Source organism: Phascolarctos cinereus, unplaced genomic scaffold (genome assembly GCF_003287225.1).
Source record: "Phascolarctos cinereus isolate Bilbo 61053 unplaced genomic scaffold, phaCin_HiC Scaffold_2;HRSCAF=192, whole genome shotgun sequence".
NCBI lineage: Eukaryota > Metazoa > Chordata > Mammalia > Diprotodontia > Phascolarctidae > Phascolarctos > Phascolarctos cinereus.
In genome coordinates, this window is record NW_027555625.1 from 208,712,661 (window position 1) to 208,734,738 (window position 22,078).

A 22,078-nucleotide genomic window follows, 5' to 3' on the forward strand; every position below is an offset into this window, starting at 1 on the left:
CTCAGGAAAGAGAGAGTCAGTTATTGCTTAAGTCCATGGTAGGCCTCTCTCTCTTCATGCTCCCAAACCCCTAGTGTAACCAGACCAGACTGGTGAGGGTCACAAGAAGACCCTCATTTGCCTCTGTCCTAGGAGCCCTATCAAAGGCTAGGGCTCATGGTTATCTGGGGGCTACAAAGAAGGCTTTCCTTGAAGGACTGGATCTATCATTTGAAGAGAACACACTAAACATGGAGATCTTATAAATATCTGTACTAGCCAAATGTATGGTTAACATTTAGCAACATAAATGAATTAACCCTTTCTAAAATACAACTCAACCCTTCACCCAAGTGGCTGAACAGTTTTTAAAAATAAGTAGTGTCCAATTTCACCCCAACATACATCCTTCCTATTTAGGAGATAGGCAATGAATGTGTGGGAGATGTCCATAATTTTGGATCACTGGGGAGAACAAAAATTGGTAAAAATATTTAGCTCACTGAATGTGACAAACCATAGAAATTCTTTACTGAAGTTTGATACCTTTTCCTTTGTTTTGCCTGATAATTAGTTTTTTCTGACTTTCACTTTGGCCTGAACTCTCCACTTTGTCTACTACCATAGATGCCCCTAACTCCCTCCCAGTAACGAAACTCACCTGGTCTACGAACATGCGTCTTGATTTGGACGCTTTTCTTGCACTCTACTTTCTCATTTAACAACTGACCCATCATCTTTTCTCTGGCACCTCAAAGATGAACTGAATTTGGCCTAGTACTGGTCCCATGGCTCTGCTTATTTCTCACCAGATCTCAGACTACATTATGAAGGTTTCAGAGGAGCACAGATTTAGAGCTGGAAGAATCTGTGAGGGTATCAAGTCTAATTCTCTCATTTTAGAGATGAGGTCAAAAGAGGTCTAGAAAGGTAAGTGATTTGCCCAGGGTCACACAGGTAATAAATAGATTTGTTTCCCTATTAAAATGTAAGATCTTTGAAGGCAAGGATTGCCCTGTTTTTTTTTGTATTTGTATCCCTAGCATTTAGCACAACACTTGCTAAGAAGTTAGCACCTAATAAACGTTCTCCTCCTTCTTCCTTCCCTCCTTTCTTTGCTCCTTCAATCCTTCCATCCCTGCCTCCATCCTTCCTTCTTTCCTTTCCTTCTGCTTCCAAATCCAGTACTGTGTACTATACTATACATTCCCCTGTTGCACCACATTGCTAATCTCCTCCCCAGTCTTTGCATCAACATATGGCCAGGGGGTACATGACAAATAGACCTTTTCACAACTATGGGTATGATCTTTGTATTTAGCTAAACATTTAATTTTTACACTTGAATTTGTTGTTGCTATTACTGACAAAATAAAAACAAAACAAAAACCATCTTGTACTTACCCCTTTAGAATAGAGTAAGTTTCTTGTGAAGAAGAACTATTACCGTTTTTTGATTCTGTATCCCTCAAACCTATCACAGTGCTTGGCACATAGGTGGTACTTAATAAGTGCTTACTGAATAATAACTGATCTATTTCAATGAGCCAGATTCATAATTCTAGAAAAGCAAAAGGAAAGATAAGGCAGACAGTATTTCCTTACGGACAACACAAAAACCAAGCTTTACTTGAACATGATGGGCAGCACTGTCCTGGCCGGATGGTGGGATTGCTGCAGGCAGGTACAGGACAGGTGATCAGGGCACACATTTCCCGTCCGTTATGACAGTAGCATTCCCGGCATCCATCATGCCAGCTTTCCTCATTTTTATGATGTCGTCCATCCATAGACAGGCAAGTGCCTGTCTGCACAGGGGGCCCAATGGATGCTGAAGGCGTAGCCTCTGTAGAAGATAGTGAGAAAGCAGCTACATATAAAAGCAGTTCCATCAGAGGGAGAAAGTCTATATAATAAATAAAATAAACTTCAATGGCTTATTCTCTTTTTAGGGAAGCTTTGGTAACTGAGGTTGTGGATCAATATGTCCTACCCTCCAGTTGAGGGGTAGGATAGCACAAGAGACAGAGGTGGAAGAGTCATTTCAAGCCTCCCTGGGCACCCCAGTTTCCATGGTAAAATAAGAGTGGAGGTGCATGTGTCTGTAGGTCCACGTACACAGAGAATTTCACATCCAGAAGTTCACTTCTTCTGTAATATATATTGTTCTTGTTCAATCGTTTCAGTTGTGGATGACTTTGTGAGACCATTTAGGGTTTTCTTGGCAAAGATACTGGGGTGGTTTGCCATTTCCTTTTCCAGCTCATTTTACAGATGAGAAAACTGAGGCGAATAGAGTTAAGTGACTTGCCCAGGGTCACACTGCTAGTAAATGTCTGAGGCCAGATTTGAATTCAGGAACACTCATCTTCCTGACTCCTGGCCCTGCACTCTATCCACTGAGCCACCTAGATGACCCTGTAATATACTAGCATTGCTGCAATCTGTTAATTTTAATATTAAAAAGTTAAGCCCTCCTTTCTTCTCTCCCACTCAAAATCAAACATACTCATTTCCCATAAGGAGCTCAAATAAATTTTTTTAAAGGAACCTATTTGATGAATTAACTAGTTATTTAAAAGGGATTTCCCTGGGACACAACAAAACTGATTTTCCTGGGTAACTGCAGGAATAGGGTATAAGCCTCACTTCATTTACAGTAGAGGTTTTAAACTTGGGGCCACCAAAATTGATTTTGTAATATTTTGATATGTGAATTTCACTATAATTGGTTTCTTTTGTAATCTTATGCATTTTATTTTTAGCATACAAACCTGTTATTATGAAAAGGAGTCTATAGGCTTTACCAGAATGCCAAAGGGATCCATAATATATAAGAAAAAATTTCAGGAGAGGAAGCTTGAGGACAAGGGAACATCAGATAGCAGACACTTTTGGCTTTCTGCATGTGTACATTTAATTATGTACTTCTTTAGTGAAATACTACTTTCACGTTAAGTTCACCTTTGTGGGAAATTATGTAGGAGTGTTTAATGATTCTCCGTATCACTCTCCAAGAGCTATCAAAGGAACATCCTGACACTTATCAACTAACATCTCATTCTGATACTTCCTTGTCATGATTCACTCCGGTATGACATTTGCTGCTATGCCTGTTTTCAACTCCATGGAACAAGATGCCCCCACGCTGGGTACCACCCGATGCTCTGTCCTCTCTGCCCCCTGCTTTCCTGCCTCCTTTTGTGTGCTGTCTCTCCTCTTTAGATGATAAGCTTCTTGATAGCAGGGACTGTCTTTCTTTTTATTAATTGTATCCCCCATGCTTAGCACAGTGTCTGGCACATGGTAGGGGCTTAATAAATATTTATTAGAAATTGGAAATATGAAGGTGACCCAGAGTTTCTAAAGGCTATTCAAGTGGAACCCAAGATCTGGCAAGAGCTAAACGGGAAAGATTTTGAGTAATGACCTAGGGATAGACTGTACCTACAGCTTAAGAACCAGTAAAGTTAATCAGAAGGCTGGCCATCAGCTGATGAATATTTACTTCTGGACAAAGCAACTCAAGGAAACATCTATTAAAATGCAGAGGGATTTGTATTTGTAGAGGGAATACCCTTATTGGTGAAATCAAGTATCTTTTGTCAAGTAGAAGAAGAGACACAGGGGATGTAATGGCCTGTAACCAGTGACAACTTGAGTATAAGAAATGGCATAAAAGGATTTATTGAGGAATTATGTGTGATCATAAAAGGAAATGGTGTGGTTATATAGAAAGAATGAGAGACAAACAAATAGACAACTCAAATGGTACACAGGTATTGCCAAAATACCAAAGAAAACAAAAACAAAAATCAAAGGGAAGGAATTGGTATGAGAAGGAATTTAAGAATCATAATCTACGTTGGTGGGGGGAGTGACTAAACTGCTGAAAATGCACATATTTGAAAATATCAAAGTTAAATAGGTCCCTGTTTAAACAGACTTATATATAAAGATGAATATGTCTCAAACTACAGTAGAGATGAAGAAGCTAAAAAAGTGACTATGCTGGCAAATGTGCTTGTTAATTAAATACTATTTTAAATTCTTTGTTAAGCTTGTATTACATTAAGAAGACAGAAATAAAGGAAACTTAAGGGCTTCTCCTTTAGAAAGTGATAGTTAAACTTCAGTGGAAGAAACATGCACTTAACATGTCTCATTAATAATACAATACATTCTCTCTTTTGTCTTTCTTTAAAAAAGAAAAAAAAAGAATCCTTGGTTGCTTTGAAAACAATGGGGATATGTTTACACTTACCTCGGCACTTACAGATAAGACAACCATGACTGTCCACCTGGAAACCCACTGGACAAATTTTACTGCATGGGTGCTCAGGGCATTTCTTACAGCGGCAGATGTCACAGCCATGTTTATTCTTCCTAGATAATTGAAATTTTGTCAAAGGTCAAAAAATTACCTAAAACACCTCAAATGATGATCAAATGCTCAAATCAGAGGTCACAGAAATGAAACTACTATGGCTCTACAAGCATTCTGAGAGCATAGGTCACTAAAATCTCATGCCCATGTCCTGCAAACAAATTACAAAGGAGGGCAATTCTTGACTATGCTTCTGGGAGAATCCTTTTAATTAGGAGAACTACATCCACAACTTAAAACTGATGAGTAAACAACTGCATAAACAGGATGGATAATTAAGTACCTTCCTCACTGCTACTTCTGAGGACAGTGGAAGCCAAGAGCTTGCTTTTGTTGTATTAATTAAAGGCAACACACACCCCACCTAGCCTGACTGTGAAATTCAAGAAATTAATGAAAGTTTTAATATCAGCAACAAAACCTGCCATGAATATCAGTGGAAAATGGAAATATTAAATATGATAATAGCTCACATTCATAAAGCTCTTTATGATCATTTACCTACACCTGTCTTAACAACTAGTCTATGAGGTAGTTAGTGCAATTATTACCATCTCCATTTAATAAATGAAACTAAGGCTAGCAAGTAAATGCCCTGACTCATTTACCTAGTAAATGTCAGTGCTAAAACTTGAACATAGTTCCTCCTGATTCTAAACTCCAGTGCTCTTTCCACTATTCCATGATGTCTTTGGATATGCCATTTTCTGGGACAGTATCCAGGTACACATGACATGCTCAATAAATGTTAACTTGACTTATGACTTCTTAAGCTCTTTTCTTTTCTTCTTTATCAGTCTCCCACGTGAAACAGGAACTCATGGCAAAGCAGTTAAGAAATAACATTATTTTTATTTGTTTATTCAGGTCTTCCTGATTGCAAATAGAGCACTCTATCAACTGTGCCACCTAACTTACCTACAAGACTGGATTAGAATATATACATTACACCATTCTGAGTACTTACAATTGTATATTTAAAAAAAAAGTCTAAAATCCTTATGTAAAAAACCCTATTTCTTATAATATGAAAGAGGAGAACGGCACTGATTCCTTGAAAAATTAGTTAAAACTCCATTTTTTATTATTCCTATGTCATACTGATAGGAGGATTTCGGCTACATTATTCATTTAAGTACCATTGCCACAGAATTGACTGGTTGGACAAGGGAGGTGTCCTCAGAACAGAAATGAATGTGGAAAAGTTTCTTTATTCATCATGCCAGATGAAGTAGCTAGACTTAGGTCAGGAAAACCTGTGTTTGAATCCTGTCTCTGACACTAACTGTATAATGGTGGAGATGTCATTTAGCTTCTCTGAGAATCAGTTTCCTAACCTGGAAAATGGAGTAAGAGCGGCACCTATTTCATAGAATGTTGTGGGGTTAATGAGATAACCTATGTAAAAGTGCCTCACAGAACTTGGAGTACTATACAATATTAGATATGATTGCCACAGTAGCCACAATAATGAATGCTTAAATCCAACTATTCCTCTTCCCTATCTCATCTTAGCCAAATTATTGTTAGAAGACAGTTGGAGGAAAACACATTCTTATAATCAGAAATAAATTCTTCTAAGAGAACTTAGCAGTGGAAATGGGAGATTGACTTGTCACTGGGAATGTGTTAAAAATGAATTACCTGTGTTTCTTTTCATTGGCCAACCTCAGGGGGCTTCAAAACACCGAGTTCTGTGTTCCTCTATCTAAGGAGTATTTACTGAATGTTGATCGTCCCAGGAAACCTACAGGTACTGACAAGGGACATCTATGGCTGATTTCATCTTTAGTTCCTAGATCTAAGTCCTAGTCAGATCATTCCTCTGGAAGGATGTGCACACAAAGCATACATTTAACCCTATCCCAAAAATAGCAATTGGGTGGGTGAGTAGGTGGGGGAACCATCTCTTAATATGACTACAATAAGGCACACAAAACCTACATAGTGTTTCTTCTTAAAGACCTGTTGTGGAGATGTGGTTTGAGTTGAAAGCATCTTTATTCTCCAAAGGGATTTTGGAGTAGCTAGCTCCTGCGCTAAGACAGGGACTGCTGTTTAGGAAGCAGTATTACAGAGCCATCTTATGCAATGGCTGTGTTGTTGCTGTTGTTATTTTTTACTGCAATCTGTGCTTTCACCTGTGTATAGAGCTCTAGGTAAGAAACTTCTACCAACACAGATAAGCACTTTTTCTGCCACCTATAGCCTTGGAGAGTTTCTCAGACTTCTGAGAAGTTTAGTAACTTGACAGATTACCCTGTTGGTATGTTGCAGAAGCAGGACTTGAATCCAGGCCCTTCTGATTCCAAAGCTGACTCTACCTATTACACCACTCAGAGGATATTTAAACAAGCTTTTTGTGATAAATTCTAGAAAGCTGAGATATATGCAATGCTCTTTTATCCATGTACATATTTTATATTGAGGGTCTTTCTCTCTCTTTCGGCAATTGGAGTTAAGTAACTTCCCCAGGGTCACACAGCTGGCAAATGTCTGAGGCCAAATTTGAACTTAGATCCTTCTGACTCTAGGGCTGGGGCTCCATCCACTGCATGATCTAGCTGCACCGCGCCTCCCACCCCCCACCCCCTTTTGAAATTAGGTCTCCCTCTCTAGACCAGGCTGAAAGTACAGCAGCCATTCAGGCTTGATCCCAATATAAGTTTGGCATGAAACCTGCCCTGTTTCTGATATGGGCCATTTTATCGCTCATTAGGCAGCCTGGTGGCTCTGATTCTAGGGGCTCATCTTATTGGTGCCAAAATTAGCACAGACACTAAATCACCTTATTATCCCACTGCAGCTTGGAACTTCTGAGCTCAGGAGATCCACCAAGTCTAAGCCCCTCTAGTAGCAAGGATTATAAGCATGTATCACCACACTGGTTTATATGAGTAGTTTCTAAAATGTAATTCATCAAATTAAAATTAGAATCAAAGAATGTTAGAGCTGGAAGCAACCTAAGATGTCATGTAATCTGATCCCTTCATTCAATAGGTAAGGAAATAAAGGTTCAATGATAGGAAGGAATTTGTCCAAGGTTAGTTAGCGGAAGAATTGGAATTTGAACACAGGTCTCGTCTCTCTATTTTGTCATTTTTCCAGTATACTGAATGGTTCTTCATATGTGAATACATGAAGGATCTCTGAGTTCATCAGTGTGGGGGAAATCTCTGATGAAATAACTCCTTTCACTAAGGGAGGCAGGAATTTGTCTATACCATAACCTGTAAGTCCTGGGGAGTTCCTTGAAGAGCACAGAGATTAAATGTCTCACCCAGGGCCACAATACTAGTGTGGGTCAGAGAGAGAATTTGAACCTAGACCTCCCTGACTCTATGCCCAGCACTCTAGCCACTATGTCACACTTGAGAGGCATTGTGGTATAGAAGAAAGAATGTTGGATTGGGAGGCAGGAAAATCTGGGTTTGAATCCTATCTTGGGCATTCAATAATAGAATGACCCTGGGCCAGTCCCTTAAATTTTGGGGGCTTCAATTTTCTCATCTGTAAAACTGAGGGTATTAGACTCAGTGGAATTGTCCATTTACAATATATGTTAAAGTATTTTGGTAAAAAAAATCACTATCATAATTCAATACTGAATTAAAATGACTTTTTCATTTTCCTTAAGTGAGTATTCTTAGAGGCAGACTAGAGAAGATGGCTGGAGATAGGAAAGGTGATCAAAGATAAGGGGCAGAGGCCCTCGAATTTAATATCAGCTCTGAGCTAAAAATATAAGTGTAAAAGACAATTAGAAAGATTGAGAAAGATAGGAAAAGGTAGAAATAACAAAACAAACAACATTACAGCAAAATTAGCAAGAACTTAAAAATACCATCTTTAAGCCAAATCCTAGTTAGTTAGTGGGATAATCAAAGAAACAAATGCCAAATTTCTGATTATTTTTTCCCCTCCAAAGGTTTAGAATCTCATGTTATGCAGCTCAATATGAGGTAAATGAAAGTACTGTTATTATCTTCAATCAGATTCTTAAGATTATCTGTTATGCCAAGAAAATAAATTATGATTTCCTCAATGGAACCAAGATAAAGATTCTCAGTACTAAAGTCAAGGAAGATATCACTTAGTTATATAAATGACTGTCAAACCATCTTAAGGAAAGATTAAATTACCGTAACATGGATAATGAAGATGATAATCCTTGTGATTATCCTAAGTAGACTGGAATTTCAAAATAGGTGCTTAAAAAAGCTTTCTGAATTGGATTGTCATAAGGAAATTGGATTCTATTAATGGAGATTTATGAGACGTATCTAAGGTGTTCCAGAAAGAGCCACGGATTTGGTGGCAGAGAGCACTGATTCAAATTTTGTCTCTGCCACTTACTTTATGACTTCAGAGATGTGACTTTAACCTTTCTAGGCCTCAATTTCCATATCTATAAAATATGGTGGACCTACAAGATCCCTTCCGACTTTAAATCTTATGATACATATTTTGTTATATAGGAGCTTTAAGCTATTAGGTAATAATACCATGGCATAGATTCTAAGGTCAGTGTTATTAATATGATTCTGGAATGTTTCCAGAAAAGAAAAAAGAAAAGAAAATTTAGCACCTGTTAGACAGATGAACTATTTGGGAATTACAATCTTAAATTGAAAAAAACAAACTTTTAAAATAGTATTAAAAAAATGAACAAAATGAGGATATGCTTTTCTCTCCTCACACCGTTAGTTTTCCTCATAACCATATATGAAATAACTAAAGTCAATAGGATATGAAAGTTTGATAGATTTACAGGTAATAATAATCAGGCTTTCTGAACTGACATACGTACAGGTATCCGAATGGGCAATACTTGTCACATATTACAGGCTTGCATTTCTTAGGCCGAGGGCGGCATTGACATATCTCACAGTTCTGGGCATCAGTTTGGAAACCAAAGGGACAATCCAAGGTGCAACCTCTTATGAGGCTGGTACACAGCTCCTCTCCTGTGAAGAACATAGGAAGAGCAGAGTTTTCTAAAGATGAAGGTGATAGATGTAAGAACCAACTGAAATGTCTACCAAATACCTTCTAAAATTTCAAAAATTAAAATTTCCATGAATTGATATGAAATTACTTGACCCTATGCATCTTAAATATCTTAGTACAGATATTAGCATTATACAATAATTGTTGGAAAGATTCTAGATCATGCCATCTTGTGCACATATGACTCACTAGTATAGCATTTATTTACAAAGCAAAATCCAAATTTTAGTCTGAGACAAAAATATCTTTTACCTTTTTTATAAAAGATAAGTTTCCTCCCCACCCCCAACTCTTCCTGAAGTATACCTAGATCTGGTACTCAGGAAGTAGGCTGACAAATGTTACTGATAGAGTGAAATGAAATGGATTTCCCTATCAATTTTCTTTCTTTGAAAAAACAACTTTTTTTTGTTAAAAAAAAAAAGCTGGCCATTACGGAATCCTGAGTTATCTGTAATGCAATCAGATTAGATGAGTGATTATTAAGCCAGTATCAGAGACCTTTGAGAAACTATGGAAAACAGAAAAACATTGCAGGACTAGATATGGGCAAATACTTTGATCTTTTAAAAAAAAAAGAAAGAGAATTGAGTCTGTAAATTCTAGGCCAATGAACTTGACTAATTCCTGGCAAAATTCTAGAATGTCATCGATGGGCTGCTTAGTGAATGGTTAGAAAAGGAAGTTTACCTTCCAAGGCTCAGCATGGCGTCATCAAAAACAGGTCATTTTCTATTAAGCTCATTTTCTTTTTAAGAGACTTGTTAAGCTATTGTCAGGGGAATATCATAGATATAGTTTTAGCAGTAATCCTAATCAGTTGATTCAGAAGTGACTGCATGGCTGAACCAACTAAGTGGCCATTAATGACCGAATGTCAACTTGGAAGGTCTTAAAGTGCAGTGGTTGAGGGATTTGTGCTTGGCTTTGTGCTATTTTTTTCAATCATTCACTAGGATAAAGGCATAGATGACACGTTTAACAAATGTGTAGATGACACAAAGCTGAAAGGAACATCGGATATAATGATCATCAGGGTTAAAAAAAAAGATCATGACAGGCTAGAACATTGAGCTGAATCTAACAAGATGAAATTTATATGGATAAATGTAAGTCTAGCCCTTGGTTCAAATAATCAATTTCAGAAGTAAAATTAGGAGAGGTGTGGATTGCATTTACAGCATTATTGTGTTCTGCAGTCCTATTTATTTTGTATGTATTTAAATATATATCTGTTGTTTCTCCTGAAAAAGCACAAGTTTCCTTGAAGGCAAGGGCTGTTTCATTTTTGCCTGCCTCATAGCCAGTGCTTAATAAATGGCTACTGATTGATTGGTTCATTCCGGACAACACATTTCAGAAAATACACTGATAAGCCAGATGATGATAAAGGACCTGAGACCATTCTATATGAGGATTAACTGAAGGAACTGGGTATGTTTTAACATGGAGAAGAAAGGATTTTCAAAGATATGAGAGTTATTTTTTAATATGTGAAAAGCTGTCATATGGATGAGGAAAAAATCTTATTTTCTTTGGCCCAAGAAGGCAAAACTAAGAACAATGGATGGAAGATGCAAAGAGGCAAATTTAGGTTTAATGTTAGGGGACACTCACTAACGCTTAAAACTTACCAAAGAAAGCAATAGAGATGGTGGGTTTCCCCTAGAAGTCTTTAAGGGAAGACAGGCTGACCTTTTTGGAGCACACTGTAGACAGTTATTGTTTAGGTATATACACTGGATGAAATCGAATCAAGTATTTATTGACAAATAATTTAATCACTTATTTTCAAAATTATATGCTTTATCAGAAATGTTAATTTGGAGATTTTTGACGTAATCTTTACTGGTAATGGTACTTTTTGCCACCAGAGCATTTGGTGAGTATCTTCAGCTTACACGTAGTACGCGTTTATATGCTTCTTGCCTGTGCTCTCAAAAAAGTACAGCTGATCAGCTCTACTTAAAGTCAAGATATTCATGCAAAAAATGAAAAGTTAATAGTTTTCAGGGAGGAGGTTACAGAATTTCATCATGAAAGATGAGTTTCCATTAAACCTGAACACTTTATACTAAAACAAAAATGGAATGAGCTGCTTTAGGAGGCTGTGTATAGCACTGATCACACAAAGTGTGTGTATGGTAGTCTTACTAGTTTAAAAAAAATTACATTTGAACCTTAATCTGAAGAGGCCAAAATGGATGGCCATTTTCTGATGAAGGTTTTAGATGACATATTTTACCAATATAAGTTTTTAGTATTAGTGAGTTCCCCCTCACCTATAAAAAGGAAAATGAAAGATGGCTGATATATGTGCATATGAAATATATATTATAATAATATAATTTTCTTTTCCCCCCAGCAAATGTCTTTTGCCACATATATTTAGAATAACCAGAGGCCCATGTAATTTCTGTGCAGCAACTGATTGCTAATTTGCGTATCTGAATGCAAAATTTCAGACAGCTCATTTTAAAGTCTGTAATTATAAAATCTGAAAGGTCACAGTTCTTCCACTCTTCCTTATGGGAATGATGAAGAAGAATTCAAAACTTCTAAACATAAACTTTGTTTCTTTCCAGCTCAGATTATGATGACTTAAATAGGAGTGGAGAAGGGGAAAATGTGAATTAATGTACATGTTCTACTAAATCGGCATCCAATTGAATTAGCTCGCAAGAAAATACTAGGAAGCCTTTTGGGAGATCAGGGCAGATCTTCAACCTAGAGGTAAAATCAGAATCTACAGGAATCAAGTTCCTAAAATAACTCCCTACCTTGAGCAAGCCTAACACAATATCTTTGGTCCAAAAGGGTGACAAGAATAATTTGCATCACTAATAATAATACTTTACTGGCAGCTAGGTGGTTCAGTGGATAGAGTGCTGGACCTGAAATCAGAAGATCTGAATTCAAATCCACCTTCAGATACTCCACAGCTGTGTGACTTCTGTCTGTCTCAGTTTCTTCATATGAAAAATAGGGATAATAATAATAACATCTGTCTCCAAGGGTTATTTTCAGGACAACAGATATTTGTAAAGTGCTTTACAAAACAGAAAGCCTTATATAAATGTTAAATATAATTATTGTTGTTTTTAGGGTTAGCCATTATCCTGGAAAAGAGGTGGCCTACTGCCATTTAGACTTAGCCACACTGACAAAGGCTAAGGATTTACGAATTAGGGGCTCACAAGAGTTGTGAGAAAAGCACTTTGTTATCTATAAAATGTCATAGTTGTAAATGTGATCACATATTGTGTGGGAAGAAGGGATCACAAGCTGAAAGGTGATTTTAATGTGAAAAGGGAGTTAAACTTAAGGGAACTTAAATATGTTAGGAATCGTGGCTTGCCTTTAACCTTCCCTGACATGGTTTACCTTACCTGTTCTCCATGACTTGGATCTTTCTCAGTTTTTTCCAGTCTTCCACCTCCATCACTATGCAAGAATAAATCTGTTTCTAGAATACTACTAGTCTAGCTGAATATTTCAATAGCCCATCTTTTTACCTCACAAAGAAAATTCTCACTTGATTGCCCGCATGATACAGACAAGAAGGTAGTCCATATTCCAAGTATTTGACATGGAATTTCTATCAAAGGTAAGCAAAAACTCTTAGCAAACGGAATAGGTAGGTAGAAAAAAATTCAGCATATTTTAAAATAGGTCAAAGAAATCCAGATGAGGGGCACATCAAAATTTAGAAAGTTTAGGAGCAACTCAGTAGAAATTTGTTTAAAGGAAGGTTCATAATATTTCAGAAAAATCACATTAGTGTTCTCTCAGAGCAGCTTTCAATTTTACTAAGATCACTATAAAAAAAGGAAATGGCACAAAGATGAAAATATCATGTAGGGCATTAGTCCAAAAGAGGCATCAGTTCCCTCTCTTCTAGAGATAAGAGCTATTAGCTTTCTTTAAAAGTGTGTCTCCATGTATTTCTTGTCTCTTCGTGATTTCATTTTAAGAAGGTACTGATGAAATATCACGAAGGCAGCTGGAATGATGGTACTAACTAGTACTTGGGAGGGTGGAAAGGGGTCAAGAGTTATAATGAGGTAGAAACAAAATGATACATTTGGGTAGCACTGTCTAGTTATTTTGGTAGATCCCATTTTAGGAAAAGTGATGACAATCCTGAGCTTTTTCCTTTCACCTCTCATTTTAACAAGTCTCAGGTAATTCCTATATCAAAGCATAATTTTGCCAAGGTGAAACTCATTATTTTAACATTTTGCTTCTAAAGAAGGTAATTCCAGTTGCTAGCAACAACAGATGTTCTAGTTGGAAAAGGTAGTATAAATTCTCTTTAGTATTTGCTTTACTCCTATTTTCCAATGATTTCAGTTCTGTTATGGATCACCCAGACACAGCTAAGTGGTGCAGTAAATAGAGCACTGGACCTAGAGTCAGGAAGACCTGATTTCAAATCCTACCACACTTACTAGTGTGACTCTGAGCAAATGACTTAAATTCTCCCAGCTTCAGTTTCAACAACTTTAAAATAAGGGGGGTTCGACTCAATGGCATCCAAGCTCACTTCCAACTGTAACTCTATCACTATGAAATATGTTCTTGAATGGGTCATCCTGGTTTCTCTTCTCTGTTGGATTCTCTGGCTCTGACAAAGCCAGGATTGCATTCAAAGTCTCTGAAGGATACAGGCTCCTCTCTTTCTTTGACTGTCTTACAAGAAGGTTATTTGTTACAGGTGAAAAACCAAAATAAACAGGACTACAAGTATGTTCAGACAAAAGCCTATTTTTGTCATGTACTCTGCATATTTTTAAAGTACATGTTTCTACAAGGTTAGATTTCAACTGTTGGGTACTTGTCATCAGGTGCCTGAAGTATTTATAGTTGCTTGTCTTTAATTATGCTATGGAGCTTTTTTACCTTCCCCTGTGAGGGTGAGTGGTGTTTACTTGTTTCTCCTTACTGATGCTAAGTGTGGGGGAGGTCCCATGTCATTAGTCCATGACTTTCTCAGATTGAGAGGGCCTGAGGCTCACTGCTAATTTAGGCAACTGTACCTAGAATGCATTTTTGACTGCACCCCTGGTTTAATGCACCATCAGGAACACTGCCATTCAAGAGAAAGGCATGGAGAATGGCAAAATATTGTTCCTGGCATTATTCCAAATGACTGGAACAATGACAGTTCAATCTCTTCTCAAGATTGAGACATTTTACTCTCTTAAACAGTATATCTGCATTTGTTACCATCTCATATCACTGTGGGGAGTGATAACTGGGACTAAACTTCAGTGTACAGACATTCACATGATTTGAGAAATGTGTAGAAACTTCATCAGTCAAAAAAAGGAAGGAGAATCAAGTCAAAGCTTACACCTGATGTTACTGATTCCAAGAGTTTAACAATACCTGTGTGGTGGGGCACTACTCTGATTTAATATTTGTAATTTTTTAAAATCATGAGTGAAATCAGAACTCAAAATTTTGAATAATTTAACATGTATTCAACGACAAGTCTAATCTCTAAAGTCTTTTAATTATAAAATGGTTTTGGCTATTGACTACACAACTGTGGCAAGTGGATGCTTAAATGACAAATTCAGTAACAATGATGAAAAACTCATATTCAAGTAGCAAAGTAGAACTCAAAGGTTTGCAATGGATGGAAATTGAAAAAAGGAAAAATTAGGCTTGATGTCAAGAGAAATATCCTAACTATTAGAGGCATCTAAATGTATGAAAGGCATTAGTTTTCCCTTTATTGAATTTCAATTCAATTCAATTCAATTCAATTCAAGCAGTGGATGGATGACCATTTATTATACATGCTGCAATTAGTGGTTATATGAGATAGCTCCTCAGAGGCTTATCAACTCTAAAATTCATTGAAAGTAATCAGTTATTTTCAATTATTTGGGCGAGGGGAGAGAACAAATTAAGAAATATTCTTGGACACCAAGAACGTACCTTCTAATGTCAATGGATGAAAGAAAGAGAAATTTTGAGAGTTAGATCTGTCAGATGGTAGGGCACAAAGTAATAGGAAGAAGAAGGCAAGGCAACAGGGAACTGCTTCTGCTAAGGCCAGTGGGAAGAACAGAAGAACTCATGCAGGGTATGAAAGTAGGAAGAAGTTTCTAGGGATTAAATACTATGTGGTTTCCACTGTATTTTTTGGTAGCCAGACTGAGAGTGCCTAACTACAGAAACAGTGTTTTCTTATCTGATTGCCACTTACCTTATTAGGGCTTCACGTGTGTGTGTGTGTGTGTGTGTGTGTGTGTGTGTGTGTGTGTGTGTGTGCGCGCGCGCGCGCACATGTCCTAACATTGCTTGCAAGTCTCTAGTGGCATCACCCATGCCTACTGGAAAAGCATAGGGATGTACTTCTCCGATTCTGGATGATAGAGCTAAGAAATTTCACTTTGCTACCTCTGTTTCTGTTAATGTCTCTGTCTCTTTCTCCTTCCTACTCCTGTCCTGGCTCTTGATCTTTCTCTCCTCTCTTCTCTCCCACCCCCGGCTCCTCTTTTCCTGAGTGTATGATGGCAGTGAAGAAATCCTAGTGGGACATGGCAAAGAAACACCTATTTAGAAATCTGACATATGACTTATGACTAGATCTTGGGTGTCATATAAAATTACTTTATATGACAGACTGCTAATACTTTCTAATAGCCCTTGGAGTAGGGATGATGAAGGGCTTGTTAAAATAAGGTTAGATTTCAAAAGCAGGGCCTGAAGCATGAGGCCAAGGGACCCAGGTCCAATGCACAACCCAGTTCTAGAAGACACTCCTTCTTTCTGGATGGCATTTGAACCTCTGTCTTAAGCTAAAGCTATAAATTTCAGGCAATGGGATTAACTGTGAGTGTGGCATTCTTGTACTGCCCAAAAACTTGACACACATTAATGATGTCTTATGTATGATCCAAGTACAAGAGAACCTCTGCTTTCACAGGGGATATGTTCTAGTGATTTCTGCCAACAAGGAAGTCTGCAAATTTGCCATACTGTACATAAACATAGACAAAAGGGGATTTATTTCAGACACATAAAAGCTGACACCTCTTTCTAAAGCTAGTTCTTTTTTCAATTATCTTTCAAATTTTCTGATTATGTCAGGGGAGAACCTGTTATTAGGTATTAATCTCTCCTTTTTGATAACTGTTAAGCTCCAAATAATGTCTAACCAAGGAGGATCACTATTTTTTAATTGCCTTTTTCCTGACATCACAGTTTTTCCACCCCAAAATCCTAACTCGTTGAATGAGCAAAGACCTCCTCAATCCACCCTGCAGTGGCATAGGCAATAGTTTGGCATTGCCAGAAAACCAATAGGAATGACGGGTTGATGGGGCAAAGGACAAACATCCAAAAATGAAAAATTCAAAGCTATAAATTATAAGAAAATTCTGCATTTATTCTTGGCACTATTTGGCTGCTTGTTTTTATTTGCAACTATGAGGGCTTTATAATATTATGGTCCTTACTAAACAAGTATCACATATCAAGCAGATATGACAAGTTGAATTGTGTTCGTCAACGTTGAAATGACTTTTAAAAGTGATCATTAGACACTTGACACTGACTAGCTGTGCGACCCTAGGGAAGTCACTTAACCCCAACTGCCTCCCAAAAAACCCAAAAGTGATCATTAAACCAATTTCCATAATCTTTGAGAAGTCAAGGAGAAAGGGAAAATTTCAGAAGCCTGAAGACTGGCAGATATTTCCTTAATATGAACAAAAAGGTGAAAATGGTGGATTCTAGAAACAGAGAAGTGAGGTTTGATAAAATTTGAGAATGGATTTAAGTACTTAGAAAACAAATCAGTGATCACCAGGAACCAATACTGGTTTATTAATAATAAGGCCAAAATAAGCTAATTCCTCTTTGTATAGGGCAAATAGCTCAGAAAAATACCACAGACATAGTTTCCCTTGATTTCAGTAAGGCATATGATAAAATCTTTTATGATAATCTTGTGGATGAGATGGAAAAATGAAACTGGTTGATGATACTGCTAAGTAGGTGCATAACTGACTGAAAAACTCTACCCCAGGCATGACTAATGGATTAATGAAAATTTGAAGAGAGATTTTTAGCGACATATCACTGGACATATCAAATATGAATGAAGACAATTAAAGCATGTTTATGAGATTTTTCAGAGGACACATTTAAGGACAGTAGCTTAAATATTGGATGGCAGAATCAAGATTTACAAAGATCTTAATGTGCTGGAAGGATACACTAAAGTAAACAAGATTAAACTTAATAGGGATAAATACAAAGTCCTGCAGTTAGGAGAATAAAAACATCATTTTTTTGACGCGTGACTAGGAAAACCTGGGTTTGGCAGAAGTTCATGTGAAAAATATCTGGGGTTTTTAATAGACTGCAAGTTCATTATGAGACTAACAGTGTGACGCAGCTGCTAACAATTTATATAATCTTAAATAGCCTTAATATTGGGATAATATCTTGGTAAGGAAGCTTATGGCTCCCCTGTACTTTGCATTGCTCTGACTACATTTGGGCACTGTATTCAGTACTGGATACCAGGAGAAACACAGGCAGATTACTATGTTTGCAAATGAGAGCGATCATAATGGGGGACTTGAAATCATACAAAATAAAAAAAACAATTGAACTATGTACAAATGCTGAAGAAGATCAGAATTAAGTGGGGGGGGCCCACTGGAGAAAGGTAAGCTCTATAGGGGACAACTAGAAACAATGAGTGGAACTTAAAGCAAGTCAGATATTGATTCATTATAAGCAAAAATGTTTAAATAATAAGAACTTTCAAAAGTGGAATGGGGTGTCTAATGAGGTAGGTAAGTACTATGTCACTGGAAATGTTTAAGAGAAAGCTGGGCAAATACATCTCAGAAATAATAGTGAAGATTCATGTACTGGGTAAGATGTAGAAGATTATTGTGTGACTGATTTTTTTTGTCTGGTTTTAGAAATCCTATGAATGGCCATTAGTGGAATAACTAAGTACCTTTTCCTTTAACAAACCACTGTATATTTATCTATGTAGATTAGGAAGACCTTTTCTATTTGGGTGTTGTCAAGGGAATGTTATGAACAACACTGAGGAAGAGATTAAGTCATGTAATATGCTTTGACAAAATCATATTAGGCCTGAGAAAAACATAGTTTTCTGCATACTCACTGTTCTTGCACTGACAGATTCGGCAGCCATTGTGATCAAGTTTGAAACCATAAATACAATCCTTTTCTGTCAGAGTACAGTTAGATAAGACCCCACAAGCAGGTGGATCAACTGTAATATATGACGGTTCTAAGAATAAAAAAGAAAAAAAATCCTTGAAACACATGAATGCCTGATACAGTAACATTTAATCTTGAAATAGCATACTAAGAAATTTGGTAAAGTGGCTGAAGGAAGATCCCAAACTTTCCTATCCAGGATTTTCAGAAAGTTTGTTTGAGCCCAGTAACATTGTCTTTTTGAACAGATTTGAGAAGCCTGGGCTAGTAACTCATATTCAAATCTGTTTATACATTCTTTGTCCCCCCTACAGGAAACTTAGATGATAGAAGCTGTCATAAAAGGTGGACGAAAAGATCAGAAGTTCATTCATTAATTTATCTGCTTTTTCTTCCTGCTGTTGGGTGGAATTTTTTTTTTCCTTGAAGGAAAAAAAAAACCTGGAGAGAAGATGATGCTTGCTTTCAATTATTCCGTCATCCTCCATAGCAACTTCCCTGGAACTAAGAAAACAGTCTCTAATGTATTCAGTAGGATAGTTTTGAAGCTCCATTAATATATATATCTTTCTTTTTCTATAAACCATATTACTACACAAGTAATATTATATTAAGTGTATATAGTGCTCAGAGCTCAAATGAGTATGATGATATAACATAGAGGTTTTGGGATGAAGAGAAAACACCTATTCTCACACTGAGGGGAAGCAGGAGAACCTTCTGATGCTGTGAAAAGATTCATGCAGAAACTGTGATAAAAATTAATGCTGTGCCTTAAAAAGACATTAGGTGTTAACAGGCTGCAGACAGGCAGAAAACGTCAACCAAAATATTTAATTTGGTTAAGAGGAAAATTCCTATAATCTCTGTTTCTGAAGAGCATCCTCAAGGAGACTGAGGAAAATAATAATAATACATGTTATTTATGTAATTTCTTTTCCCCCAAAGATGCCATGCATGCATTTTACGCATGGCAAGTTATTCCTAATAACATGCTTCTGCGAGAACTAAGAACACAATGTCTGTATACACCTTTTTTTTTAAATAGATGGAAAACATGGGGTTCAGAGAACATTAATGACTTATCTAAATTTACACAGCAACTCAGCATCTGGGGGAGAATAGAACAGACCAGTGGTTTCCTGACATAACCCAACACAGTAACCATTAGTTTTATAACGTCTTCTCAAGTTTCATCTGCTGTACCCAATGGAAGGGGAATCAAAATAAAAGGTTAAGAAGTTCATAGCATTTTACCTGTAATTGTCAGAACAAGGAGATTTTGAGCTTTTTAATTAAGTTTTCTAATATGGTACATTTATTAAAATCTCTTCAGGTAGTAATTTACCATGGTGTACTACAATAATGAATTTATCAGAGTTCTACCAGTTAAAAATATTTGTAGAGTACACAATCTTTGCTTTTACTACAACATGTATATTTTGAACAATATCTTGTGTTTTTAGATCAACTTTCCTGTGCTGTAATTTAAAATATCCCCTCTGAGCAAAGCTGATGGATAGCTGGAAACTTCACAAAGAGATACTGGTTAGATTTAAGTAGTGTTTAGCATATTTTAGATGAAATATAATGTCACCATTTTCCTATAGTGCCTTAAAATTCATCACAACCAGATAAGATTTCCTACCTAGGATTATGTGGGTTTTTTTGTCATCTTTTTATTAACCAATCAGAATGACAGAGATGCAATTTCTGACCACAACCTTCAGCCACAAAGCCACCACTCCCTTGGGAAGCCACTTTCTGTTCAGAAACACAAGACTGAAAACAGCCTGATGCAAAGCTAATAAGTAAACCATAGCCTATCCCAGCAAAAAAAGAGTTCCATATTCTACAGTGCCTAAAGCAGGAACCAGGGGTTCTGGATTTTGGCCCCTGGATCACACAAGTGGATGGAATGCTGGATTTGGAGTAAGGAAGACCTTAGTCAAATCATTCCTTGGACACTTCTAGTCTCATGACCCTGAGCAAGTCATTCAACCTCTCTCAGCCTCAGTGTCCACATCTATAAAAATAGAGATGAAAATGGAATCTACCTCACAAGAACTACTGTAAAGATAAAAATGAGATAATACAAGATGTCCCAGAAGTTTGAGTGAAGTTTTAAGCTCTAATAACTTAAAACCACATTCAGACTTCTGGGACACCCTGTATATATAAAGCATCTTGCAAACCTTAAGGATATATATCTATATCTACATACCTATACATCTATAACTATATACCCATATATCTATATATCTCTCTCTCTATACTATATGTATATATATATCTGTATGTGTGTGTATACATATACATATATATACACATACATACATACACACATATATGATATATGTATATTATATATTATTAATGGTGGCTATTATTGCTATGGTTATTATTATTTTATTTTCAATTCTATCAGTATGAACATTGGTGGACAAGCGTATCTGTACCATATATCAAGCCACACAAAAAACCAGATAGTATTTGATGGCCTTTTTTGGTCATATGGTTTTATAAGATACCCACAAAATCTTTTAAAAAGTACACTATGGACAAGTGTATGTTTAGGCAAATATAAATCTGTATAGGAAAAAAAGAGAATATCCAGTGTAGAATTCATTGCTATTTTTATAGAACCTGAAAGAAGATTTGCACAGGGTAAATGAAGTCTAATCATTTTGCTCCAGGTCAAAGTCAATTCCCCCTCAAAACGATCTTTGCCTCGATCTCTTTTTTACACTCTGTCACAGTACTTATGTCATAGATACTTTTTACATTTTTTTTCCCTATTGGTAGATTGCAAGGTTGGCATCCTACTGATATTTGTATCTTTACTGCACTGCAAGCGATACATGCTTAATGAAATGTTTTTAAATTAAATTGAAATGTTTTTAGAGAATGGTTAGAATAAGTTTAATATATAGCCTATCTCCCTTATATATAAATATGATACCGCCGCTGCTCTCCTGTCACTGAATTTTGTCCAGTTGTAGTGATGATTCAGTTCAATTAAATTTAACAGGTATTTACTAAGTGCCTCTATATATGGTACTGATTAATTTGTGCTATTCTCTGGTTCCCCTGCTGACCAATGGTTCACAAATGTAAAATGGCCTAGGGTTACAATGTGGAACTGAAACAGAATAAAGTTACTTGTCGGACATGAGGGTCCCACACTACTGGTCTATTATCACCATTCTTCAACCAGTTAAGCCAACCAGCAACATATACAACAGCACATAAAAAAACAGGCCGTACTTCTTTGTATTAGCCATAGCACCCAGCACACTGTGTTCCATACATTTTTTGAATAAATGAATTCTACAGGTGCTATTCTTACTATGTATATAACCCCCACGAGATTTATTAACTCTGAGGTAATGCAGGTTAAACCCTAGATGCCATAATTTAGTATAATGAGCAAAATTTGTTTTCTTGCATTAAAATATTGCCTAAGACCACACT

General features: G+C 36.7%; 1 protein-coding gene across 3 annotated transcripts in view; it reads right to left on the reverse strand.

Annotated features, from left to right (window-relative positions):
• The window catches only part of CRIM1 (cysteine rich transmembrane BMP regulator 1), a 249,518-nt gene that overhangs the window by 43,158 nt on the left and 184,282 nt on the right, over positions 1–22,078 (reverse strand). For all 3 annotated transcript variants that reach the window (XM_020992653.2, XM_020992654.2, XM_020992652.2), the window contains 4 exons: positions 18,546–18,674; positions 9,177–9,333; positions 4,244–4,365; positions 1,610–1,825 (listed from right to left, as the gene is read on the reverse strand). In XM_020992653.2, the coding sequence (XP_020848312.1) occupies positions 1,610–1,825; positions 4,244–4,365; positions 9,177–9,333; positions 18,546–18,674 (624 nt within the window). The remainder of the gene's footprint in view (positions 1–1,609; positions 1,826–4,243; positions 4,366–9,176; positions 9,334–18,545; positions 18,675–22,078) is intronic.